The 23,405-nt window shown below is 42.7% G+C and overlaps 1 protein-coding gene across 1 annotated transcript; it reads right to left on the bottom strand.

The window, feature by feature from the left end:
• Positions 1–9,690: 9,690 nt before the first annotated feature.
• On the bottom strand, positions 9,691–12,462 carry LOC132882804 (neurotensin receptor type 1-like). Its single transcript, XM_060915922.1, has 2 exons — positions 11,613–12,462; positions 9,691–10,016 (listed from the first exon to the last, which is right to left on the bottom strand). Exons 1-2 carry the CDS (start codon positions 12,460–12,462, stop codon positions 9,691–9,693), a joined length of 1,176 nt encoding a protein of 391 aa, XP_060771905.1.
• Positions 12,463–23,405: the final 10,943 nt, after the last annotated feature.

Raw genomic sequence — 23,405 nt, 5'->3', positions numbered from 1 at the left:
GCCCCCCTTGAATGTCTCTACCAGTGTATCGACCAAATCAACAACTGGATGTCTCAAAATTTTCTCCAGCTATTCTTGACACAAAGGGGATTAAAACAAAAGATATAGTTAAAAATCTTGGTGTTTTCATTGACAGCGAGCTAAACTTTGACAGTCACATGAAAGCAATCACTAAATTGTCATTTTATCACCTAAAAAACATTTCCAAACTAAGAGGACTTATGTCAAAAAATGATCTGGAAAAACTTATACATGCCTTCATCTCTAGTAGGGTTGATTACTGCAATGGCCTTTTCACAGGCCTGCCAAAAAAGACCATCAAACGACTTCAGCTGGTTCAAAATGCAGCAGCTAGGGTTCTCACACGAACAAAAAGAACAGAGCACATTACTCCAATTCTAAGGTCCCTTCACTGGCTTCCAGTAAGCTACAGAATTGACTTTAAAGCATTGCTGCTGGTGTACAAATCTCTAAATGGTACAGGGCCCAATTACCTCTCTGATATGTTGCAGCAGCCTAACCCAATCAGATCTACCAGATCGCAGCAGCAAAATTTACTGGTAAAACCTGTTGTTAAAACAAAGTGTGGTGAAGCAGCTTTTAGCTACTATGCAGTACAGCTATGGAACCAACTCCCAGAGGACATCAAAAATGCTCCTGCTGTTGGCAGCTTCAAATCTAGATTAAAGACCAAGCTGTTTTCAGATGCTTTCTGCTAATTGATAAATATCATCATCTTTACATGTTTTAAACTTTACATAACTTTTACAGTCTTTGCATGTCTTAAACTTTACTTAACTTTTATTCCATTTTATTCTGCTGTTTTTACTGAACTTTCTCTCTTCTTCCCCCTTTATTTTATGTAATTTTATTTTCTATTGTTTACTGTTTTGCTTTTACCTCTGTAAAGCACATTGAACTGCCACCTGTGTATGAAATGCGCTATATAAATAAACTTGCCTTGCCTATATCTCCTTGTTCTTTATGAATACATCAGTGATACTCTATACAGGGTTCCTATGCAGTATGGAAAAGTATGGAATTTGAATTTAGTCATTTCCAAGTCTGGATAAGTATGGGAAATTAAAATAGAGTATGGGAAAATATTTGGATGCTTTACAGTTTACCGTATCACATATTCAGAAATCTAGGGTTAGGAGTTAGGGTTAACCCTCGTTCCAGTGGTACATAAACTGTAAAATAACCAAATATTTCTGTTTCCAGACTAGTGCCACTACTTTCTTATCTAAAATTTAAAATGAAGCCAAAATGTTCTAATCACTGTGAGTTTGATGCCATCAGAAAACTATCTGACGTGAGCACGTTGGGTTACATACCTCTGCAAAAAAGAAAAAAGAATAGAAAAACACATGTGAACACACATTGCAACTCTACAAATGTAAGAATGGGTAATTGCAAGTTTTCAGAGAGCTGGCAAATTTTGCCAATGTTGTGGGGTTGCCCCAGGCATGAACGATGGCAAATATCGTGTGTGTGTGTGTGTGTGTGTGTGTGTGTACCATGTTTTATCTTAATATTTGAACATGTGTGTATGGATGTCTCTGTCACTCAAACAGTCTTTGCAGCAGGATGCAACTGGTTTCCTGTTTTTCCATTACTTGTGTGTGCGTGGTTGCATGTATTTGAATGATGGTGTGTATGTGCTTATGACAGATGGAAAGACATGAAAAGACAAAGGGGGAGTGTTCTAAACTTTTTGTGACCAATGATTTTACATTTTATTCTCAGTTCTGTTAAGTTTTCAAAATGCATTTTTTTAACATCTGATTGTTAATTATTACTTTACTTCATTTATAGTTCTGTGTTGAACAGTGTGGTAAACAGTGTTTACAGTAAACAGTTTTCCTCCCTCTAATATTCAGTGAAGCAAAGTCAGCGAACTTCTGTTCCCTTTTCTTTTGATGAGTTGTACATCAACATCCCCCGTTACTGTTACAGGAAGAAGGGATCAGTTTAGTTTTTCAAATTCACATGGCGAAAACAGAATAACACTGCATTGTTTTGGCATTGCAGCTTGAATAAAATGCTGTACATTCAACTTGTCTGAGTTTCGTTTTAATTTATTTGTATGAGCTACAGGGCCTTACCACAGGGAGCCACTAGAAATTTTGGGCCCTATGAAAGAACATAATCTCAGCAAATACTTGCTTGCTTCTAGCAAATATTTGACAGCATACGAGCTTACATGCTCACAATGTAGCAAACATATTAACAGGTAGATTTTAAAATAATTTATTTAAATAATAAACATCTGGTTATTTGTTCTCTGGTGTCAAATATGGTCTGAAAAATGTACCGTGAAGTCTGGAAATTTGAGTATGGAAAAGTATGGAATTTTGAAATGGAAAATGTGTAGGAACCCTGTCTGTAATGATTACACCTCAAAATAATCACTTTATTTATTCATACATTTCTTTATATGCATTATGAAATGTAAAACATACTGTAATAAACAGCATGAATTTTTAGATTCACATTACACTTGCTAGGATTAACCAGCCAATCACAGGTCAGTTTTCTGCTCGCTCATTAATATTCATTACCTTACCTGTGTCAATTTGAGATTTACATTACAGGCATTTAGCAGACACGCTTATCCAGACCAACGTACAACAAGGAGGTATATGGCATAGTGCTCCTGGAGTAGAGAAGGCCTTGCTCAAGATTCCACTCCCTACTGTAGTTCGAAGCAGTTACTGTGGTAGTATTAGCAACATCATCAGCCAACATGGCAAACGATTGTTTTCAATCAGAATTAGGCTTAGCAGGACAAATTCACTGCACCGTTTTGCCATGTTCATTTAACAAGGGTTCACTACACAATTGTTGACTTCTTAGTCTAGTTTAATGTAGTTTTTGTGTCAAGTGTGTATTAAACAGTAGTTTCATATAGTCTACTACAGTGTTTCTCAACCACTGGGCTGTGGCCCATTAGTGGGCCACGAAGCACCATCGAGTGGGCTGCAAATTTTTTTCCAAGTTTGAAGCCAAATACTAAATAGTTCAGGATGTCGTAGTGTCCCAAATCCAGTAGCTGAGCAACGCCTGCCTTTACTACTTCAGGTTATGCCCCTTCCACCGGTTGCTGCACCATTGGTTGTTTAGTTTGCTGTTCTCTGATGTTTTGGTGCAGGGTTCGTTCTATCAAACGGAGCATTTGGATGATTGTGCTGCATTAGTTCCCTTGCCTCGAGTGATGAACTGCTGCTTGATTGGGATCATGGGCTTGAGTTCACGTCTACTGCCAGTTGGGCATGCATTGTGCTCATTGCTGATTTGCCGACTCACTGTTGTTTTGCTGCACTGTTTGTTGCCTGCATCTTCACTCGCTGCCTGGCTTGTTCCTTGCTGCACCACTCCCACCACCTCTTGTTGGTTGAATCCTCTAGGCCAGTGGTTCTCAACCGGGGGGGGCGCGCCCCCCTGGTGGGGCGCGGAGGTACTCCAGGGGGGTCGCGAGTAGGCTTCATGTATGGAGGAAAAAAAAAATCTGGGGCTAACAGGCTATAGTAGCTAAGCAGATGCAACACATTTACCCATGTCAAAATGCAGGACATTGGACTATTACATACAAATCAATACTATTATAAAATCGATCAACAATCTATCATAAAATCTTGTGTGTGTGGCCGCATCAGTCGGGGGAACTGTGATATGTTCCCAAGCCTTGCAGACTTTATCAGTAATGCAGGCACTTCCCACGATTTCTCATCTGTCTTTCAAGCAGCGTCAGAGCACCTGTCGGTAATTGAGAAAACAGTTTGCGGCATACTTCACAGAGGATTATCGCTCTTTTGCGTGGGTTCGAGATCCATTTGTGTGTACTGCTGACGAACTTCCAGTTGACATGCAGGAACAGCTTATTGAGCTGAAGAGTGACAGTAGACTTAAGGCAGTCTTCACCTCATGCCCTCTTTCGACATTCTGGGCAGCATTGATGCAGGAGTACCCGCAACTGTGTGACGTAGCCTTGAAACTGCTCATCCCATTCGCATCGACCTACTTGTGTGAGGCAGGATTTTCAAAAATGACTGCGCTTAAAACGAAATATCGCAATCGTGCGCAAATTGAGGATGACTTGAGACTGTGCTTGTCAAACATTTCGCCAAGAATCGAGGATCTTTGTAAGGCAAAGCAGGCTCAGGTCTCGCATTAACGCAAATGCAGATCACAAAGGCACAGTAAAAAGTAAAACCTAAATTCACGCCTGGTCCCAATTCCCAATGATATCAATAGCCAGCTAATGATAAGCCTAATAAAATACCTAATAAAAACACTAATAATAATAATAATAATAATAATAATAATGATGCCTATTAATAATAATAGCATAATAATAATAATAATATCAACAACCAACAACAGCAATAATAATAATAATAATAATAATAATAATAATAATAATAATAATAGGCCTAATAATAATAATAATGCCTGAAAGAACATAAGTCTTGTACTACTGCCAACAGCTTAGTAATGATAATAGGCAATAATAATAATAATAATAATGCCCGAAAGCAGATTAGAAATGTGGTGCTACTGCCAATTATAACAATAGCCTAATAATGATAATAGGCCTATGTATTTCTATGGAATGGATAATGCTACTACTGCTGCTACTGCTACTACTACTACTAATAATAATAATAATAAAAATAATGATAATAATAATAATAATAATAATAATCTAGCCCAGGGCTATCTATCTATCTATCTATCTATCTATCTATCTATCTATCTATCTATCTATCTATCTATCTATCTATCTATCTGTCAATATAAGGTGTTGTAGGTCGGGTGGCGTCACTGCGGGTGAGTGTGTTGCGGGGGTGGGGGCGGGGCGAGAAGAGGGGCCCCCAACTGCAATGAACCAGCTTTGGTGGGGCCCAGGTTGCAAAAGGTTGAGAACCCCTGCTCTAGGCCAATGTTTCTCAACCACTGGGCTGCGGTCCATTAGTGGGCTATGAATTTTTATCAAGTTTGAAACCAAATACTAAATAGTTCAGGATGTCGTAGCATCCCAAATCCAGTAGCTGGTTCGCCGAACACTTTTCAAGTGGAATAAATACATTTGTAGGTAAATTAAGAAGAAGAAGCATTTATTTTATCACATTCCTCTTCTACATTTCCTCTTCTACATTTAACTAACACACACACACACACACACACACAGCACAGCGGGCTGAATAAATAAATATATTTGTAGGTAAATTACATAGATCTGTGATGCCTGCTGGAAGAGAAGAGCAGAAAGGATTGAGAATCGAGTGGCTGTGGTTTGTTTACACCTGATACTAAAATTTATTGCATCCTAACAACGATCACAAAGACGTGTACAAAAAGCCCAGAAATTCCTCCTTACCTGGGCAAAAATGATCCATGATTTATCTTGTAGCGTCCTGATACCCAGATCTTTAACCCAGCCACATATGAAAAGTTGTACGCCTCCATGCTCTTCCAGGTTTTCATCTGTGTGTCTGTGTAGAACAATGTCTGCAGCACCAGGTAGTTTGAGATGTCGGGGAACTCAATGGATGGATAATTTTCCAACTCATAATGAATGAATGACTTTATTTAAACATGATAAGTTGATCAGCAGAGGTGGTGGGGTTGTGCATGTACAGATACAAATAATTACAAATACAAAAGACTAGAAATATACACAATCTTAAAAAAAATCTTAAATCTGTTGATTATCTGTTAATGATCTTCACATTAAGTTAATTAATAGTATGCATAACTATTGTCTTTGCATTTAGTTACAGCTACAATAGGATCAAAATGTATTCTACTAATGTCAAATTTATCGAGTAAATTTTTATTTCATAGGAAAAATCCTTATTTGTTAGTGTGTAAGGATCTAATCCCATTGAGTGGTTTCTATATCCACTTCTTTTGAGTGTACTTATTGGTTTTAATAACTTGCTTGTTTTCTGTACACAAACATGGCAATAAGTTCTTGTGTTAATGGACCAGACTCCACTTTTGGATCATTAATCCCTTTTGACTGAGAATGCCCTGCACGCATGGTTTGACTTTTGGCACATCCATACAGTTTTAAATACAATACCTACAATTCAAAACAGTTTGTTTTTATTGCATTTATTTAATTCCTGGGCTTCCATCTGTAACAGGGAGTGATGTTGCATTCCCTTAATACATGTTACAATAGGTTATTAGATTCTAATATAATAGATGAGCCAAAATAATTGAGGATCTTTTTTAATGGGCCCCGACAAGTTACAAGTATGAATAGATGGGCCTCGAAGCAGAAAAGGTTGAGAACCCTTGCTCTACTATACAGTGTAACTGGAAAAGAGTTGGGTTGTAACCTGTTTTCTACCACTAGGGGTAGTCCATGTTCTATGTTCAGTGTTCTGTAGCACAAATTACCATCATACAAATGTTGAATTCAGTTAAAGCAGACCATATTACAAAAAAAAAAAAAAAGAATCCTCTGAAATTTCAAATTATTATGCACTTCTTTTTCTTGCATTAACATTTAGAATATTTTATATCTCTGCTTCAGAGGTAGTCCAAACTTATTTTTTTTTCAGTGTAACATTCAAGTAAAGTAAGGTCCATAGATCTGCAATACAATCACAAAAAAAGTTTTAATCATTATCAATATGTCATTATTAGTGACAATTCATATTTTCACATTGAACTGTAAGACAGGCTGAAGTAATCTTTCACTTAACAACAGAAACAACAGCAATCACAAATTAAACAAGAATCGCTTGTGCCTACTGAGAACAAGCAAAATTCACTCAGCTTTATTCCCTTGAGAGACATTCTTAACAGGTGAATATTCTACATAAAGTGGTGCTTGAAAGTTTGTGAACCCTTTAGAATTTTCTATATTTCTGCAGAAATATGACCTAAAACATCATCAGATTTTCACACAAGTCCTAAAAGTAGATAAAGAGAACCCAGTTAAACAAATGAGACAAAAATATTATACTTGGTCATTTATTTATTGAGAAAAATGATCCAATATTACATATCTGTGAGCGGCAAAAGTATGTGAACCTCTAGGATTAGCAGTTAATTTGAAGGTGAAATTAGAGTCAGGTGTTTTCAATCAATGGGATGACAGTCAGGTGTGAGTGGGCACCCTGTTTTACAACCCCAATTCCAAAAAAGTTGGGACAAAGTACAAATTGTAAATAAAAATGGAATGCAATAATGTGGAAGTTTCAAAATTCCATATTTTATTCAGAACAGAACATAGATGACATATCAAATGTTTACCTCTAGGATAAGCAGTTCATTTGAAGGTGAAATTAGAGTCAGGTGTTTTCAATCAATGGGATGACAATCAGGTGTGAGTGGGCACCCTGTTTTATATAAAGAACAGGGCTCTATCAAAATCTGATCTTCACAACACGTTTGTGGAAGTGTATCATGGCATGAACAAAGGAGATTTCTGAGGACCTCAGAAAAAGTGTTGTTGATGCTTATCAGGCTGGAAAAGGTTACAAAACCATCTCTAAAGAGTTTGGACTCCACCAATCCACAGTCAGACAGAATGTGTACAAATTCAAGACCATTGTTACCCTCACCAGGAGTGGTTGACCAACAAAGATCACTCCAAGAGCAAGGCGTGTAATAGTCGGCAAGGTCACAAAGGACCCCAGGGTAACTTCTAAGCAACTGAAGGCCTCTCACATTGGCTAATGTCAATGTTAATGAGTCCACCATCAGGAGAACACTGAACAACAATGGTGTGCATGGCAGGGTCGCAAGGAGAAAGCCACTGCTCTCCAAAAAGAACATTGCTGCTCGTCTGCAGTTTGCTAAAGATCATGTGGACAAGCCAGAAGGCTATTGGAAAAATGTTTTGTGGACGGATGAGACCAAAATTGAACTTTTTGGCTTAAATGAGAAGCATTATGTTTGGAGAAAGGAAAATGCTGCATTCCAGCATAAGAACCTTATCCCATCTGTGAAACATGGTGGTGGTAGTATCTAGCCTGGCTAACGCGACGTCAAAGCTCTCCGAGCTATTGGTCTGGCCAAGATATTAAGGCCAACCGTTTCCCAGAGCCCGTGGTTGACCCATCTCCCTGAAATGCCTCAGTTTGCTACTGGCCGAAGCCAGAAAAGGCTGTGACAAAGCTTAAACCAATCACATCACTCTTTCCTCTGACGTATGCGACGCGACGAGGCTAACTGGTAGATTAAACTCTTACCGAAGCCGGTCGGGAGCAAGGCGAAAATGTCCTTCCTTTCAGTAAATACCTCCAGGGCTGCTCTTTGCTCCATTTTCAATGAGAACTTCCCGTTGAATGCTTTCAATACAGCATTTATGCGTAATAGATGCGGAAGCATGAATGAAGCACTTCCGGCATAGATTCTGTAAACAATCTATGGCTTCCGGTCGCAGTTCTACTACGTCAGTGCCTTGAACACGCCTCTATCCAGGGCCGTTGGAGATGCTCAAAGTTGATTGGTTCCCGATTTTTCGGGAGCTTGGAAGAGCTGTAGATAGCTTGCCTGGCCAGACTAAGCTCGCAACAGGTCCTCGTGTTGCGTCACGCTTAGGATGGGTGGGCCCAGGGTAGGTAGTATCATGGTTTGGGCCTGTTTTGCTGCATCTGGGCCAGGACGGCTTGCCATCATTGATGGAACAATGAATTCTGAATTATACCAGCAAATTCTAAAGTAAAATGTCAGGACATCTGTCCATGAACTGAATCTCAAGAGAAGGTGGGTCATGCAGCAAGACAACGACCCTAAGCACACAAGTTGTTCTACTAAAGAATGGTTAAAGAAGAATAAAATTCATGTTTTGGAATGGCCAAGTCAAAGTCCTGACCTTAATCCAATCGAAATGTTGTGGAAGGACCTGAAGCAAGCAGTTCATGTGAGGAAACCCACCAACATCCCAGAGTTGAAGCTGTTCTGTGTGGAGGAATGGACTAAAATTCCTCCAAGCTGGTGTGCAGGACTGATCAACAGTTACCTGAAACGTTTATTTGCAGTTATTGCTGCACAAGGGGGTCACACCAGATACTGAAAGCAAAGGTTCACATACTTTTGCCACTCACAGATATGTAATATTGGATTATTTTCCTCAATGAATAAATGACCAAGTATAATATTTTTGTCTCATTTATTTGACTGGGTTCTCTTTATCTACTTTTAGGACTTGTGTGAAAATCTGATGATGTTTTAGGTCATATTTATGCAGAAATACAGAAAATTCAAAAGGGTTCACAAACTTAAAAGTACCACTGTAGAAGAAAGCAAATAGTTTCCTTTTTTGTGTGTACTATGAACAATACAAGAACCCCTAAGGAATTCTTTCTTGATTCCTTTAATCACTGTAGTAATCAGAACAATTGTACCGGAGAGTACTGTTTATACAACATCCATCCATCCTCTATACCGCTTATCCGTCAGGGTCATGGGGAAAGCTGGAGCTAATCCCAGCTGACTTCAGGTGAGATGCGGGGTAAACCCTGGGCAGGCTGCCAATCTATCACATGGCTTTTTATACAACAGATGTTTAAAAAACAACAACATATTACACAGAATATAAAACCAATATATGTATATCCAATAAACTCCACAAAACATTTTTCATTTGTCGCAGCTGAAACAACATGTACCCTGTACAAATCTCTCATTTGCATTCATACTCAGATGGCAAATTAAGAGTCATCAGGCTGATGTGCTAACTGCTCCTGTGGAATTCTGGTTAACCATGTTTCTCTCTGACACTGGGTTTCTCTGTCTGCATGCACACAGACATTGGGATCTGAGAGGCTCCACAGTTTCCCAACATGCTTTGCGGAACATTTTCGAGGAGATGCAGAAGAGGATGGGGTCCAGCACACTGTTTACATACCAGAGCGGCAGCGACAAGTAGGACTTGAGCACTGTGTACACCATGAGCACTGTCCCTGACCACGAGTCCACATACACTTGCATGAGTGAGGATGCAATGTCAGGGAAGTTGCACACAAAAAAAGTGACCACTACAGCCCCTGCAAAAATTGAAACAAGAGAAAGAGAAGTTGACAAAATGTACCACATAAAGGAAGAAAGAACTCAAATATCATACTGCAGCATCTGCAGTCATCCTTTTGTAGCCCTGCCTGTCGTGTCAGGTACTTGAGTTCCACAGCCCGTGGCTGCTCCAGCTCAGCTAGCCTCAAAGACCCAGATCCGTTCCACTAGTATCCAGTACTCCATTGTAAAGGGGGGAAGGTTCCTCTTCTGTCATGTCACACATGGTGGACACCACAGAAGCTGTCAGGTGACGTTGCCTTGTAATACCTGCATTATACTGAAGTACCTCATGCCAGTAGCTATATCCAGCCATGAAGACAAGGTAGTTATGACCTCTATAGATGCCAAGGGATCACATGGTATGACAGAGGGCCACATAAAGCTCTGTAGTGAAGATGAGGATCACTCAACAGGTTGTGGCGCAGTATATCTGGCTCACTGTAAACTAATCTTTACACAAGGGTTCTTCAAGTCTCCATGGGTAGCTTTCCCAACAGTAGTGGTATACAGTAATGGGAGCTGGATTCAGGGAACTGGAGGATATCAGAACTGTATGGCACTGGCCTTCATGCAGGTATCTCTGAGGCTCATCTACCAGAACCGTTAACCCTTAAAATGCTCAGTTGTATAAAATGCAATAAAAAATGTAAGTTGTTCTGGATAAGCACATCTCTCTCCCAAATGCCATAAAAGTAAATGTAAAAATATACAAAGATACCCAAGTCTCCAGGTTCCTAGTATCTCTTTGGATATGGTCTCTGACCTTACGATGCAATCCTGCAGTGTCTTATGTACCGTATCTGCTTCAGTCCCCAAAACCTCCACCAGTCCTACCAGCTATGGACCATCAGCTTGGCCAGACACACATTTCAGAGATTTGGGGATATATGTTTTATTTTGGTTGTAGGACCTTTCTTGCTTCTTGCAAACCAGTGGTCCCAACTTCACTAGTTCACAGTCTGGGCCCTCATCTAGGTGCCAAGGAAGTGCTAGCCTGTTCAGGCACTAATGCAACTATGGTCTTTCTTCTACTCTACATTTTGCCATTATCGTCCTGTTTTATAGTTTCTTCTTCTTCTGGCTGTTCCCATTGCCACAGAGGTTTACGTCCCTCCATCTCCTCCTGTCCTCTTTATCTTTTTCTGTCACACCAAGCATCCTCATGTCCTCCTTCACCACATCCATAAATCTTATCTTTGGTCTTCCTCTTTTCCTTCTACCTGGCAACTACATCTCCAGGATTCTTTTCCCAATATGCCCTGAATCTCTCTTCTGTATGTATCCAAACCATCTCAATCTCGCCTCTCTCACTTTGTCTCCGAGCTGTCCTACATGTGCTGTCCCTCTACTATACTCATTTATAATCCTGTCCAACTTTGTCACTCCCAATGAAAATCTCAACATTTTCAACTCTGCTACCTTCAGTTCAGCCTCCTGTCTTCCTGTTTTGCAGAAAAGGCATCAGGAACCTCAACTTGCACTACAGAAGACAGCACTATAAAGGAATCAGGGCCAAAGAATCTGACCACAAAACATGATGTGACAAAGATATCAGGAGAATAAAATCATACCCATAAGTCGCAAAGCCCGTTTCTCCTGAATTAGCAGCTTCCCATGCTGGAGGCACTGAGGATTTCCTCCTTCACTTACAGCTCTAGTGATGCCCATGGCCATGCGCTGACGGCTGTTGTAGCGGAAGTGGGTAATGATGAGTATGTAGAGGGTGAAGATGCACACAAGTGGGATCAAGAAGCAGAGGATACCCCTCAGAAGCAGTGCTCCCTTGTAAAGGTGGGAAGGTTCCTCCTCGGTCATCTCACACATGGTGGACACCACAAAGGCTGTGTCAGGTGACGTTGCCCCATAATCCAGGATGCAGGCTTGGGCATGCCTGTACACGAGAGCAAATGGCACTGAGGTACCCAATGCCAGTAACCAGATCCAGCCTAGAACACACAGGAGTCGTGACTTCCTGAGGCCGGCAAGGGACCACATGGTGTGACAGATGGCCACATAGCGCTCAATAGTAAATGCAAGGATCACCCAGCTGGTTGTGGCGCAGTACATCTGACGCACCATGAAGTAAGCTTTGCACAAGGGTTCTCCGAGTCTCCATGGGTAACTTTCCCAGTAGTAACGATATACAGTGATGGGAATCGTCAATAGCTGGAGGAGGTCAGATAGAACCAGACTAAGCAGGTAGAGCTGTATGGCGCTGACTTTCATACGGACATCCCTGAGGAGCGTAAGCATGCTAATACTATTGGATAGGACCCCAAAGACAAACAAGATGACATAGAAAACTGTCATGGGGATGGCGACATGGTACGGCTCCTGTTTAGTGACACTGATGTAAAGGTCTGGTGCTGAGCTTGGACTTGTATTGCAGGAGAGCTGGAAATGCATCAAAGATTCATTCATATTGGGAGGATGTGGAGACTAATAACCAGAATGACAATGTCTTGTTGCCAAGCAAGTCTGTCGGAGTTGATCAGATAACTTTCTAAAGAAAAAAAGTAAGAAAGAATGAATAAAAAAAGGAAATTCCAAATCATAGTACACAAACTGTGGCATATAACATACACCATTTATTGGTGTCTTGTCAGCTTTTCTGTAATCATGTATGTTTAAGGATAATGTCACAAAAGGAAAGGAATTATAATCTTATTCAGCCATTTAAGATTCTGTATAAGAGTCAGTGTTTCCATTCAATACCATCATCGTATCTGAGCACACACTGACAAAAGTAATCAGACAATGACAAAACAATGATTATGCAGAATTATCATTATATATATATATATATATATATATATATATATATATATATATATATATATATATATATATATAATACACATACACACATATACAAACAAACAGGTGGTTTTAAAAAATTGCCAATTTTATTCTGACACCATCCACTTTCTAGAATTTCTATAAAGATTTTGTAGATTACACAATTCCTACAATATAATATTTGAAAATATTTACAGACTTACTGTGAAGTGTGGAATATGAAAGACAGAGATGTGCATCCAAGTCTAATTCAGCCATCAAATGCAACATTCACTGTAAGCACACCTCTCTCTCTCTCTCTCTCTCTCCCTCACACCCTCTCGCCTGTGAGGGTTGACAGTGCATCTTATTTTGTGATATGATATCCACAGTGGCGGCTGGTGGGCTTTGAAATAGGGGAAGCTCAGTTTTAGGTCTATGTAATACAATTTTTCAATTTGTTATTTGTCATGAGTCAATTTGTTGTTATGTGGGTCTGTCTCAGAAATTGGTCTCTCATTTGGGACATTATGGTCAAAAAATAAATTTTCTAATTTTACTTTTTTTTTTTGCATTTACCTAACACTCAATGTTTCTTTTATCATGTTTAATAAGAATAAAGATAGCATCTTGCTTTATCTGGCCTCTGCTGTGGAATTTTTTTTAATTACAATTCAAATGTTTTTGTAAAATTTTTTGAAAATATTGAATAAATTTCCTCTTAGGGCGGCACGGTGGTGTAGTGGTTAGCGCTGTCGCCTCACAGCAAGAAGGTCCTGGGTTCGAACCCCGGGTCCGGCGAGGGCCTTTCTGTGTGGAGTTTGCATGTTCTCCCCGTGGGTTTCCTCCGGGTGCTCCGGTTTCCCCCACAGTCCAAAGACATGCAGGTTAGGTTAACTGGTGACTCTAAATTGAGCGTAGGTGTGAATGTGAGTGTGAATGGTTGTCTGTGTCTATGTGTCAGCCCTGTGATGACCTGGCGACTTGTCCAGGGTGTACCCCGCCTTTCGCCCGTAGTCAGCTGGGATAGGCTCCAGCTTGCCTGCGACCCTGTAGAAGGATAAAGCAGCTAGAGATAATGAGATGAGATGAGAAATTTCCTCTTTTTGATTGCTTGGGTTAAAAATGCCAAGTTATGATGACTGAATTGATTATTCACTTAAATATGAATAATACAATACCATTTTGGGTCTTGATATGGCAAAATAGGACACAATGGAAAAATCAAGAACACACCGGAAAGATGAGAATAACGGAGGTGGTAAAAGAACAGCGACTGTACCGGCTGAAGGTCACGCAGGTCTCTGCTGTGGCGCGCGAGCAATGGGACATCACTACCGCACCAGATGGAGAGCGAGGCGGGGGTGGGGCAAAATGACTGGCCATACTTTGCCATTATAGCAGATAGATACCAGCTGTTAGCAGCTAGCACTACAGATCCCAATAAGGCTCAAGCTAGCCTACAACCACGTTGATTGAACTACAAATGAAATAAACGAGTGAATTCATGAATGATCAAACTGATAGAATGGATGAAAGTTAACAGAGCACAACGAGTAATATTTACATTTATTTACAGAGTAATGTACAGAGACATCAATGAGAAGAAATGTTTATATGAAAAAAAAATTCGGACAGCACTTTGGCACACGACTACACTTTCTCGACATCCGCTAAGGACTGACTGATCATGCTTCCGTGTTCGTCGCCGAAGTACAGCGACCCTGCCCTCCTCATGTCTTTCAAACACCACCTCCAATAATCCTTTATCAGCCCGGCTTCTTGGCCCTCCCAATGTCCCATTTACCCCCAGAGATACCCGGCTTCCCTGGAAGTGACGATTTTGTCGATTTTAACCAATAACAACTAGCTGAAATTAGCTGTTCAGAGCCGTCTCATAGACTTCAACTGATACCCGGCTGCCAGTCCATAGCGAACTGCAAGTTCGTCAGACATCACTCAAATAAGTTACAGGATGACATAGGGATCGTTATGAACGTAAATACAATCTTGGGCATATATTATGTTATGCAAGTTATTGTTTTAATGAGAATTCAACGTCGTAGACGCCGCAGTTTGGGGAGAGAATTTTAGGGGAAGTTCGGCTTCCCTTGTTGTCTCTGAGAAATCGCCCCTGGATATCCATCACATTCCTTTTCAAGTTATATTAATGTTTGACACATGCTTAATGGTGTGAAATTGGAGAAATTTGAATCTGTGAAGCAACATATGAAAATACGATGAATTTCTGAAGCATATATAATCTCTTATGATGGATGTTTTGAATGTAAACACTGAAAAGCTCTAAATACTGGATATAAAATATGGATTACCAAATAGCAGTTACAGTGTTGTGCAGATAATACACTGGAATTGCAGCAAACATTTTGATGATTGAGCAAACAATTGCTGGTCCTTCTGAAAGATAATTAAATAATATTGGTTAGCTTTTTTTCGTGGTCTACCAGATGTATTCCATTCATATAGCATGATATTGAACGAGTTGAAGATGAGTTCAATATCATGCTAGTTGAATGGAATACATCTGAAAGACCACGAAAAAAAGTCAGCCAATATTATTATTATTATTATTATAATACATACACACTCTCCATATCAGCATTCTCGAAGGCCAACGCTAGCTTACCCATGACTCGGTGCTGTTAGTGCAGCAGTCCAGTTAGCTTCCAGCCAGTATAGCAGTAGTGTTAGCGAAGGCCAATGCGAGCTTACCCGTGACTTGGTGCTGTTAGCATGGCAGTCCAGTTACCTTCTAGCTGGTGTAATATTAGTGAAAGCCAATGCTAGTGCAGGCCAATGCTAGTGCAGTCAAGCTGAATATTTTTTCCCCCTGTGTAATTTACTTAGTTACTTTTAAAATCAATGTCAACAACTACACACAATGGAGCGACCTGGCAGCCAAAATTCTCTCAGAATATTCCGCTTTTAATGAAGCAAACGTCACGGCCATGTTTGTTTCCAAGCTATTACAGTCACTCGCTAGCGCAGAAGTTTTACATCTCTGACGTGTCTCTTTTCCAGTTTTTCGATGTCCATTGGTATGTTTTTCTCTTGTAAATATGTGTGAAGAATATATATAGCGAAGTTTTGGTAGCGTTTCGGGTGTTCAGCGCGTCTTTATTTTCAGTTTATTTATTTAGTGCTTAAACCTAGCACTGGATTAGCCTCGTTTTCTCTCTTTCCCGGCGGACAAAGATTGTGCACATGCACAACAGAAAAGTTTTGTCATTGGATATTCACATGAGCTCTGATGTGTGACGTCATGTTGTCTTGACAACGTGCAATATTCTAATATCACACGCTCATTCTCCATTGGGGAGCGTGGCATAATACATGGAGGATAAGCAATATGATAACAATATTGTATGCCATCAATAAACCCACTAGAAGGAAATTGAATACATGTTTTTATTCCATGGAAAAAGTGGCCTGTATGTATAATAAGTATTGTGCAATGCATTGCAATGGTATACTGAAATATATTGGAATGTGACTTCAAGCGATCCAATCAATTTATTTCGAGAATGCAGTGTAGAGAGCACATGCAGTTTTGTCTTTCTCCATCTTTCATCACACTTCTCTCTCTAGCTCTCTGTCCTTCTTCAAGCAAGCAACACTTGAATTAATGCTTTTTATTAATTGAGCCCAAAGCCTAATGTCCATTTGTCTCCATGGAGATAGTTATTTTATGTAGAACTAAGAGTATACAGGATTTTATGAAGAATACCTGTAGGGAGAAACAGATTGAGGAATGGGTTTCTGAAGTTATGTAACTGCTGACACAGAAATTCATTCATTCATTCATTCATTCATTCATTCATTCATTCAATAAGTTAATCAAACACAAACAAACATAGGTTATTTGGGACGCTGTTCAACATGATCAACCTTTTTATTGTATCTACAGTGGATATAATAAGTCTACACACCTCTGTCAAAATCACAGGGTTTTGTGATGTAAAAATATTAAGCCAGGACAAATCAGGTCAGATCTTATTCCACCATTAATGTGATATAGTTTTGGCTGTTAAGCAACAAAAAAACATGGAATTATTTGTTTTGTGATAGAAGAATGAAATTTGGCACACGAGCTCAAGTTGACATATCTAATAATTCTAGATATGGGGGTGGGGTGTATGGGGTGTAAGGGAGGGACAGTACCTCTGGCAGGGGACCATGTTGTGGACTGGGAGGGTTACAGTCCCGAGGAGAGAAGTTGGGTCTCCGCCAGGTTCATACTGGACCCAACACTTATCAGGGAGTTCCACCAGCAGCACCCTGACGCTCTTCCTAAAGCAAAGCAAAGGACTGGAAACCAGAGGTTTAAGCTGTGATATATGAAAGGTGGGGTGAACACGTCGCATAGTGAGTGGTAATGCCAGTCTAATGGAACATGGGTTGATTACCTTCTTGGTGAAGAAGGGTCCAAGGAACCTGGGTGCCAGCTTGTGAGAGATGGCCCTAAGTGGCAGGTGGCGTGTGGAGAGCATAACTCGTTGACCCACTTGGTAGGTGGGTGTCTTGGAGCGACATTTGTCAGCCTGCTTCTTGGATGCGAGTGCGGAGCAAATGAGTCTTCTCCAGGCCAATGCCCACGTTCTCCTGCAGCGGTGTATAAAAGCCTGGGCTGATGGTATGGTGACCTCCTCCTCCTGGCTGGGGAACAATGGTGGTTGGTACCCTAGTGAGCACTGGAATGGAGAGAGACCTGTGGCAGAGGAAGGGAGAGTGTTGTGTGCGTATTCGATCCAAGGTAGGTACTTGCTCCAAGAACTGGCATCCCTGGACGCCATTCACCTGAGTGCAACCTCCAAAGCCTGGTTAGCCCATTCTGCCTGGCCATTGGTCTGTGGGTGGAAGCCTGAGGAGAGACTACAGGTGGCCCCGATGAGTTTGCAGAAGGCTCTCCAGAACTGTGCAGTGAACTGAGGACCCCGGTCAGAAACAATGTCAGTAGGCAGACCATGTAGGCAGAAAACATGGTGGATGAGTAGTTCTAAGTAGTTCTGACGTGGTGGATGAGTAGTTCTCTTTGGCTGAGGGGAGCTTGGGCAGAGGAATGAAATGGACGGTGTTAGAAAAATGGTCAGTGACAGTGAGGATACATGTATTACCACCTGAGTTGGGGAGTCCTGTGATGAAGTCCAGGGCGATGTGAGACTAAGGCTGATGTGGAGTAGGAAGGGGTCTTAGTAAGTCAGCAGGGGGTTGATTGGCTGTCTTGTTCCAGGAGCATGTGTCGCAGGCTGCCAGGAACTCCTGGATGTCCTCCTTGATGGATGGCCACTAAAAGCGCTGCTGGATGAGAGCCAGGGTTCGGGCGGCTCCCGGATGACAGGCCACTGCAGCACCTGAGTTCGCACATGACAGGGAATAAGCAGATGGTTATAAGGAATATTGTTGGAGTTACCTTCACCGGGGTCCTGCTCCAGGGCCTTCTGCATGAGCATCTCAACTTCTAGAATAGCAGCTCCCACCAGGCAGCATGGAGGAAGGATAGTCTCGGGTGGCTTGGACTCCTCTTGGTGGGAAGAGAACATCCTGGACAGGGCATCGGGTTTGCCATTCTTGGAGCCTGGGTGGTAAGAGAGTGTGAAGTTGAATCAGGAGAAGAAGAGAGACCAACAGGCTTGACGAGAGTTGAAACGTTTGGCAGACTTGAGGTACTCCAGGGTTTTATGGTCGGTCCAGACTAGGAACAGGAGATCAGACCCCTCGAGCCAGTGCCTCCACTCCTCCAAGGCTAGTTTCAAGGCCAGTAGTTCTCGGTCACAGAAGTAGTACTTTCATTCGGCTGAGGATAGCCGGCGGGAGAAGAAGGAGCATGGGTGGACCTTGTTGTCGTTGGCCCTCTGGGATAGGATGGCTCCGACCCCTGACTTGGAGGTCTCAACCTTGATGATAAACTGCTTGGTAGAATCGGGTATGGTGAGAATGGGTGCTGTGGTAAACCTGTGCTTGAGACTGGAAAAGGCTTTCTCTGCTTCCTCCCCCCACTTGAACTTGGTCTTGGTCGAAGTCAGGGCTGAGAGAGGTCTGGCCACCGTGCTGAAGTTGCGGATGAAACGCCTGTAAAAGTTGGCGAACCCCAGGAAGCGCTGGAGCTCTCGTCTTGAAGATGGGGTGGGCCAGTCAGTGACTGCCTCCAGCTTGAGGGGGTCCATCTGGATCTTGGCTGGTGAAATGATGAACCCCAGGAATGAGACAGAGCCTTGGTGGAACTCGCTCTTCTCTGCCTTAACGAACAGCTTATTCTCCAGCAGGCGTTGAAGAACCTGCCGGATGTGACCCTGATGTTCCTCCAGGGAGTGAGAGAAAATCAAGATATCGTCCAGGTAAACAAAGACAAGGGTGTTAAGAAAGTCCAAGACATCATTAACCAACACCTGGAATACCGCGGGCACGTTAGTCAGGCCGAAAGGGACTACGAGGTACTCATCGTGGCCTGTGGTGGTGTTGAAGGCCATCTTCCACTCGTCCCCTTTCCTGATACTAACTAGGTGATAGGCGTTGCATAGGTCCAGTTTAGTGAACACCTTAGCTCCCTGGAGTAGTTCGAAGGCTGTAGTCATGAGCGGTAGTGGGTAGCAGTTCTTGACTGTGATGGCGTTGAGACCTTGATAGTCAATGCAGGGGCAGAGCAACTTGTCTTTCTTCTCCACAAAGAAGAATCCCACCCCTGATGGGGGAGGAGGAAGGGTGGATGATCCCAGCTGCCAGAGACTCAGTGATGTATTTCTCCATGGCTTGTCTCTCGGCAGGGGAAAGAGAGTGGAGACGCCCCTTGGGTGGCGCCATCCCTGGCAGGAGGTCAATACCACAGTCATAGGGCCTATGAGGGGGAAGGGACACTGAAGGGTCTTACTGAAGACAGGCTTTAGGTACAGATATTCCAGAGGCACATGAGAAAGGTTGGGAAACTCGCTGGCTGAGGGCTGAGGTGGTTTGGCGGGAGGCAGAGTGGAGTTCAGGCAGGAGGCCAGGCAGGAAGGACTTCAGCCTAAGATGGTGTGGTCAGTCCAGTTTAAGTGGGGGTTGCGCTGCATCAACCAGGGTAATCCAAGAATAATGGGAACGTGAGGGTTGTTCATGACGTGAAGTTATATAGTTTCGGAGTGATTGCCTGAAATCCTTAGGGTGAGCGGGGTGGTGAGGTGAGTGATGGTGGTCAAGCCAGTGCCATTGAGTGTCAGGACGGTGAGAGGGACCTCAAGGGCAAGTAACGGGATTCCAAGATCCTTGGCGGAGCAGATCAGGTTCCTGTCCGCCCCCGAGTCGACGAGCACCTGAAGATGGTGATGCCGATTGTTGAGAGTGATGATGACGGGGAGCAATGGTCGGTCGGCAGGGGACTGGTTCCAAGCATTGCCCACCAGGGCCCCTCGATTCACTGGTGGGCTCGTCCTTTTAGCGGGCAGGCTCGGCAGATGTGTCCCTGCTGACTGCAGTAGAAACAAGCCCCCGTGCTCCGTCGGCGCAGTCATTCCTCCGCTGACACCCGTACCCGATCTACCTACATGGGTTCAATGGACAAGGCGGGTGGTGGAGAAGGGTTGAAGTTGCGGCAGCTCCTCCCTCTCCTCCGTTGTTGGACCCCCACATCAATACAATTGGCAAGGTCCATCAGGCTGACGTGAGACGAGTTCATCCTTGATGGCATCAGATAAGCCATGTAGGAACGCGTCGACCAGGGCACTCTCGTTCCAACCGCATGACGCTGCCAACATCCTGAACTCGAGGGCATAATCCGAGGTAGATTGGGACCCCTGAGCTCTCTTGCCGCCTCCCAGCCGAACAGAGAGCGGTCGAATGTTTGTCTCTTTTCCTCAGAGAATTCCTTGAAGCTGGAACAACAGGGCGTGTCAGTGGCCCAGACCACCATCCCCCATTCCCTGGCCTTGCCGGTGAGGAGTGAGATGGTATAGTCTACCCGGGAGCATTCTGTGGGGAAAGCCAGAGGTTGAAGCTCCAAGATCAGCAAACACTGTGCCAAAAAAGATCTGCAGGTACCTGGTTCTCCACTGTAGGGCTGAGGCGAAGGGAGTCTTGGTTCGTGGAGAACAGTGGTGGTGGGAGGTGAAGAAAGAGACAGCTAGGCAGGGGTAGGCACGGCTTGGGAGTGCTGGAGTTGTGTGGCTAGGAGGTTGAGTGAGTCAGACAGGGTGGCCAGGTTCTGAGTGATCTGCCTGAGTTCCTGTTGGTGGGTCCCGAGGAGGGCTCCTTGCTGCTGCATAGCTGTTCTCAGATGGTTAAGTTCCGCTGAATCCATGTTGGCCAGAACGTACTGTTAAGGGTGGTGAGATGTGTTGAGTTAGGATCCAATAGCAGAACACAAACCAGAAAATCCAATGAATAAAAAATGATTTAATTAAAGTCCAAAAAGAGTTAATGAACAAAAATAGCAAAAAATAATCCAGACAACAATGAGGTAGACAAAGACAAACTGCTAATATGAAAAAACATGAAAAATAATTCTGGCAAAAACTGGAGACAAAAAACGTAGTGCAAAAAACATGAAAAACTGACCAAATGTGAGTGCAAAAAACGGAGGCTAAGACTAGGCAAAACAGAGAGCAAAAATACAGGAGGCAAAAAATGGCACAGAGACGACATGAGAAACAGACAAGACGTTCTGGCAAAGTTCCTTTCGGATAACGGCCTATTTATACACAGCAGAGCAGACCAGGAAGTGAATGCTGGCAAGATGGAAGTCCCATCCCAGATCCGGATTGCGCTGAACAGGGAGATAGTAAATCTCCGGAGTGGAAGTCCGGGGTGGATCATGACACAATACTTATTATTATACATACAGGCCACTTTTTCCATAGAATAAAAACATGTATTTGATTCCCTTCTAGCGGGTTTATTGATGGCATGCAATATTATCATATTGCTTATCCTCCATGTATTAAGTCACTCTCCCCAATAGAGAATGAGCATGCAATATTGTTATAATATTGCATGTTGTCAAGACAACACGACGTCACACGTCAGAGCTCATGCAAAGATCCAATGACAAAACTTTTCTGCTGCATATGTGCACAATCATTTCTTTGTCTTCCAGGAAAGAGAAAAGACGAGGCTAATCCAGTGCTTGGTTGAAGCACTAAATAAATAAACTGAAACTAAAGACGCGCTGAACACCTGAAAGGCTACCAAAACTTCATTAGATATTATTCATGCATATATACAAGAGAAAAACATACCAACAGACATTGAAAAACTGGAAAAGAGACACATCAGAGATGTAAAACTTCTGCGCTAGTGAGTGACTGTGACAGTTTGTAAACAAACATGGCCGCAAGGTTTGCTTTGTTAAAAGCGGAAGATTTTGAGAGAATTTTGGCTGTCAGGTTGCTCCATTGTGTGTAGTTGTTGATGTTGATTTTAAAAGTAACTAAGTAAATTACACAAGGAAAATAATAATAATAATAATAATCGGGGGGCGGCACGGTGGTGTAGTGGTTAGCGCTGTTGCCTCACAGCAAGAAGGTCCGGGTTCGAGCCCCGTGGCCGGCGAGGGCCTTTCTGTGCGGAGTTTGCATGTTCTCCCCGTGTCCGTGTGGGTTTCCTCCGGGTGCTCCGGTTTCTCCCACAGTCCAAAGACATGCAGGTTAGGTTAACTGGTGACTCTAAATTGAGCGTAGGTGTGAATGTGAGTGTGACTGGTTGTCTGTGTCTATGTGTCAGCCCTGTGATGACCTGGCGACTTGTCCAGGGTGAACCCCGCCTTTCGCCTGTAGTCAGCTGGGATAGGCTCCAGCTTGCCTGCAACCCTGTAGAACAGGATAAAGCGGCTACAGATAATGAGATGAGATGAGACATATCTGTAATATATGTATTACAGATACACATCTAGTCAGTGGGTAAACACTGGGAGTGACATCATTAGAGTGAAATATCAGGAATTACTGTACATACAGGACACTTTTTTGATGGGAAAAAAAAATGTGCTCTATTCCCTTCTTGTGGGTTTCATTAATATGGTTTGATAGCATGCAATATTGTTAGCATATCACTTATCCAATGTGTATTACGTCACTCTACCCAGTGGAGAAAGAGCATTGAATATGGTTTACAATACTGCATGGTTGTCAAGACAACATGATGTCACACGTCGGAGATGTAAAACTTCCGTGTTAGCGAGTGACTGTGACAATTTGTAAACAAACATGGCCGCCAGGTTTCTCTCTCATCTCATTATCTGTAGCCTCTTTATCCTCTTCTACAGGGTCGCAGGCAAGCTGGGGCCCATCCCAGCTGACTACGGGCGAAAGGTGGGGTACACCCTGGACAAGTGGACAGGTCATCACAGGGCTGACACATAGACACAGACAACCAGTCACACTCACATTCACACCTACGGTCAATTTAGAGTCACCAGTTAACCTAACCTGCATGTCTGAACTGTGGGGGAATCTGGAGCACCCGGAGGAAACCCACGTGGACACAGGGAGAACATGCAAACTCTGCACAGAAAGGCCCTCGCCGGCCACGGGGCTCGAACCCAGACCTTCTTGCTGTGAGGCGACAGCGCTAACCACTACACCACTGTGCCGCCCCGC

This window comes from Neoarius graeffei, chromosome 3, assembly GCF_027579695.1.
Source record: "Neoarius graeffei isolate fNeoGra1 chromosome 3, fNeoGra1.pri, whole genome shotgun sequence".
NCBI lineage: Eukaryota > Metazoa > Chordata > Actinopteri > Siluriformes > Ariidae > Neoarius > Neoarius graeffei.
The sequence above is the reverse complement of the archived record's forward strand: the minus strand, read 5'-3'. Positions and strand labels throughout refer to the sequence as shown.

Coding starts and splice junctions, on each gene's coding strand:
- LOC132882804 (XM_060915922.1), bottom strand. CDS start 12,462: ATGAATGAATCTTTGATGCATTTCCAGCTCTCCTGCAATACAAGTCCA. Junction 10,017..11,612: donor ACGGGCTTTGCGACTTATGG/GTATGATTTTAT, acceptor CAATTTTTGCAG/GGGCTGTAGTGGTCACTTTT.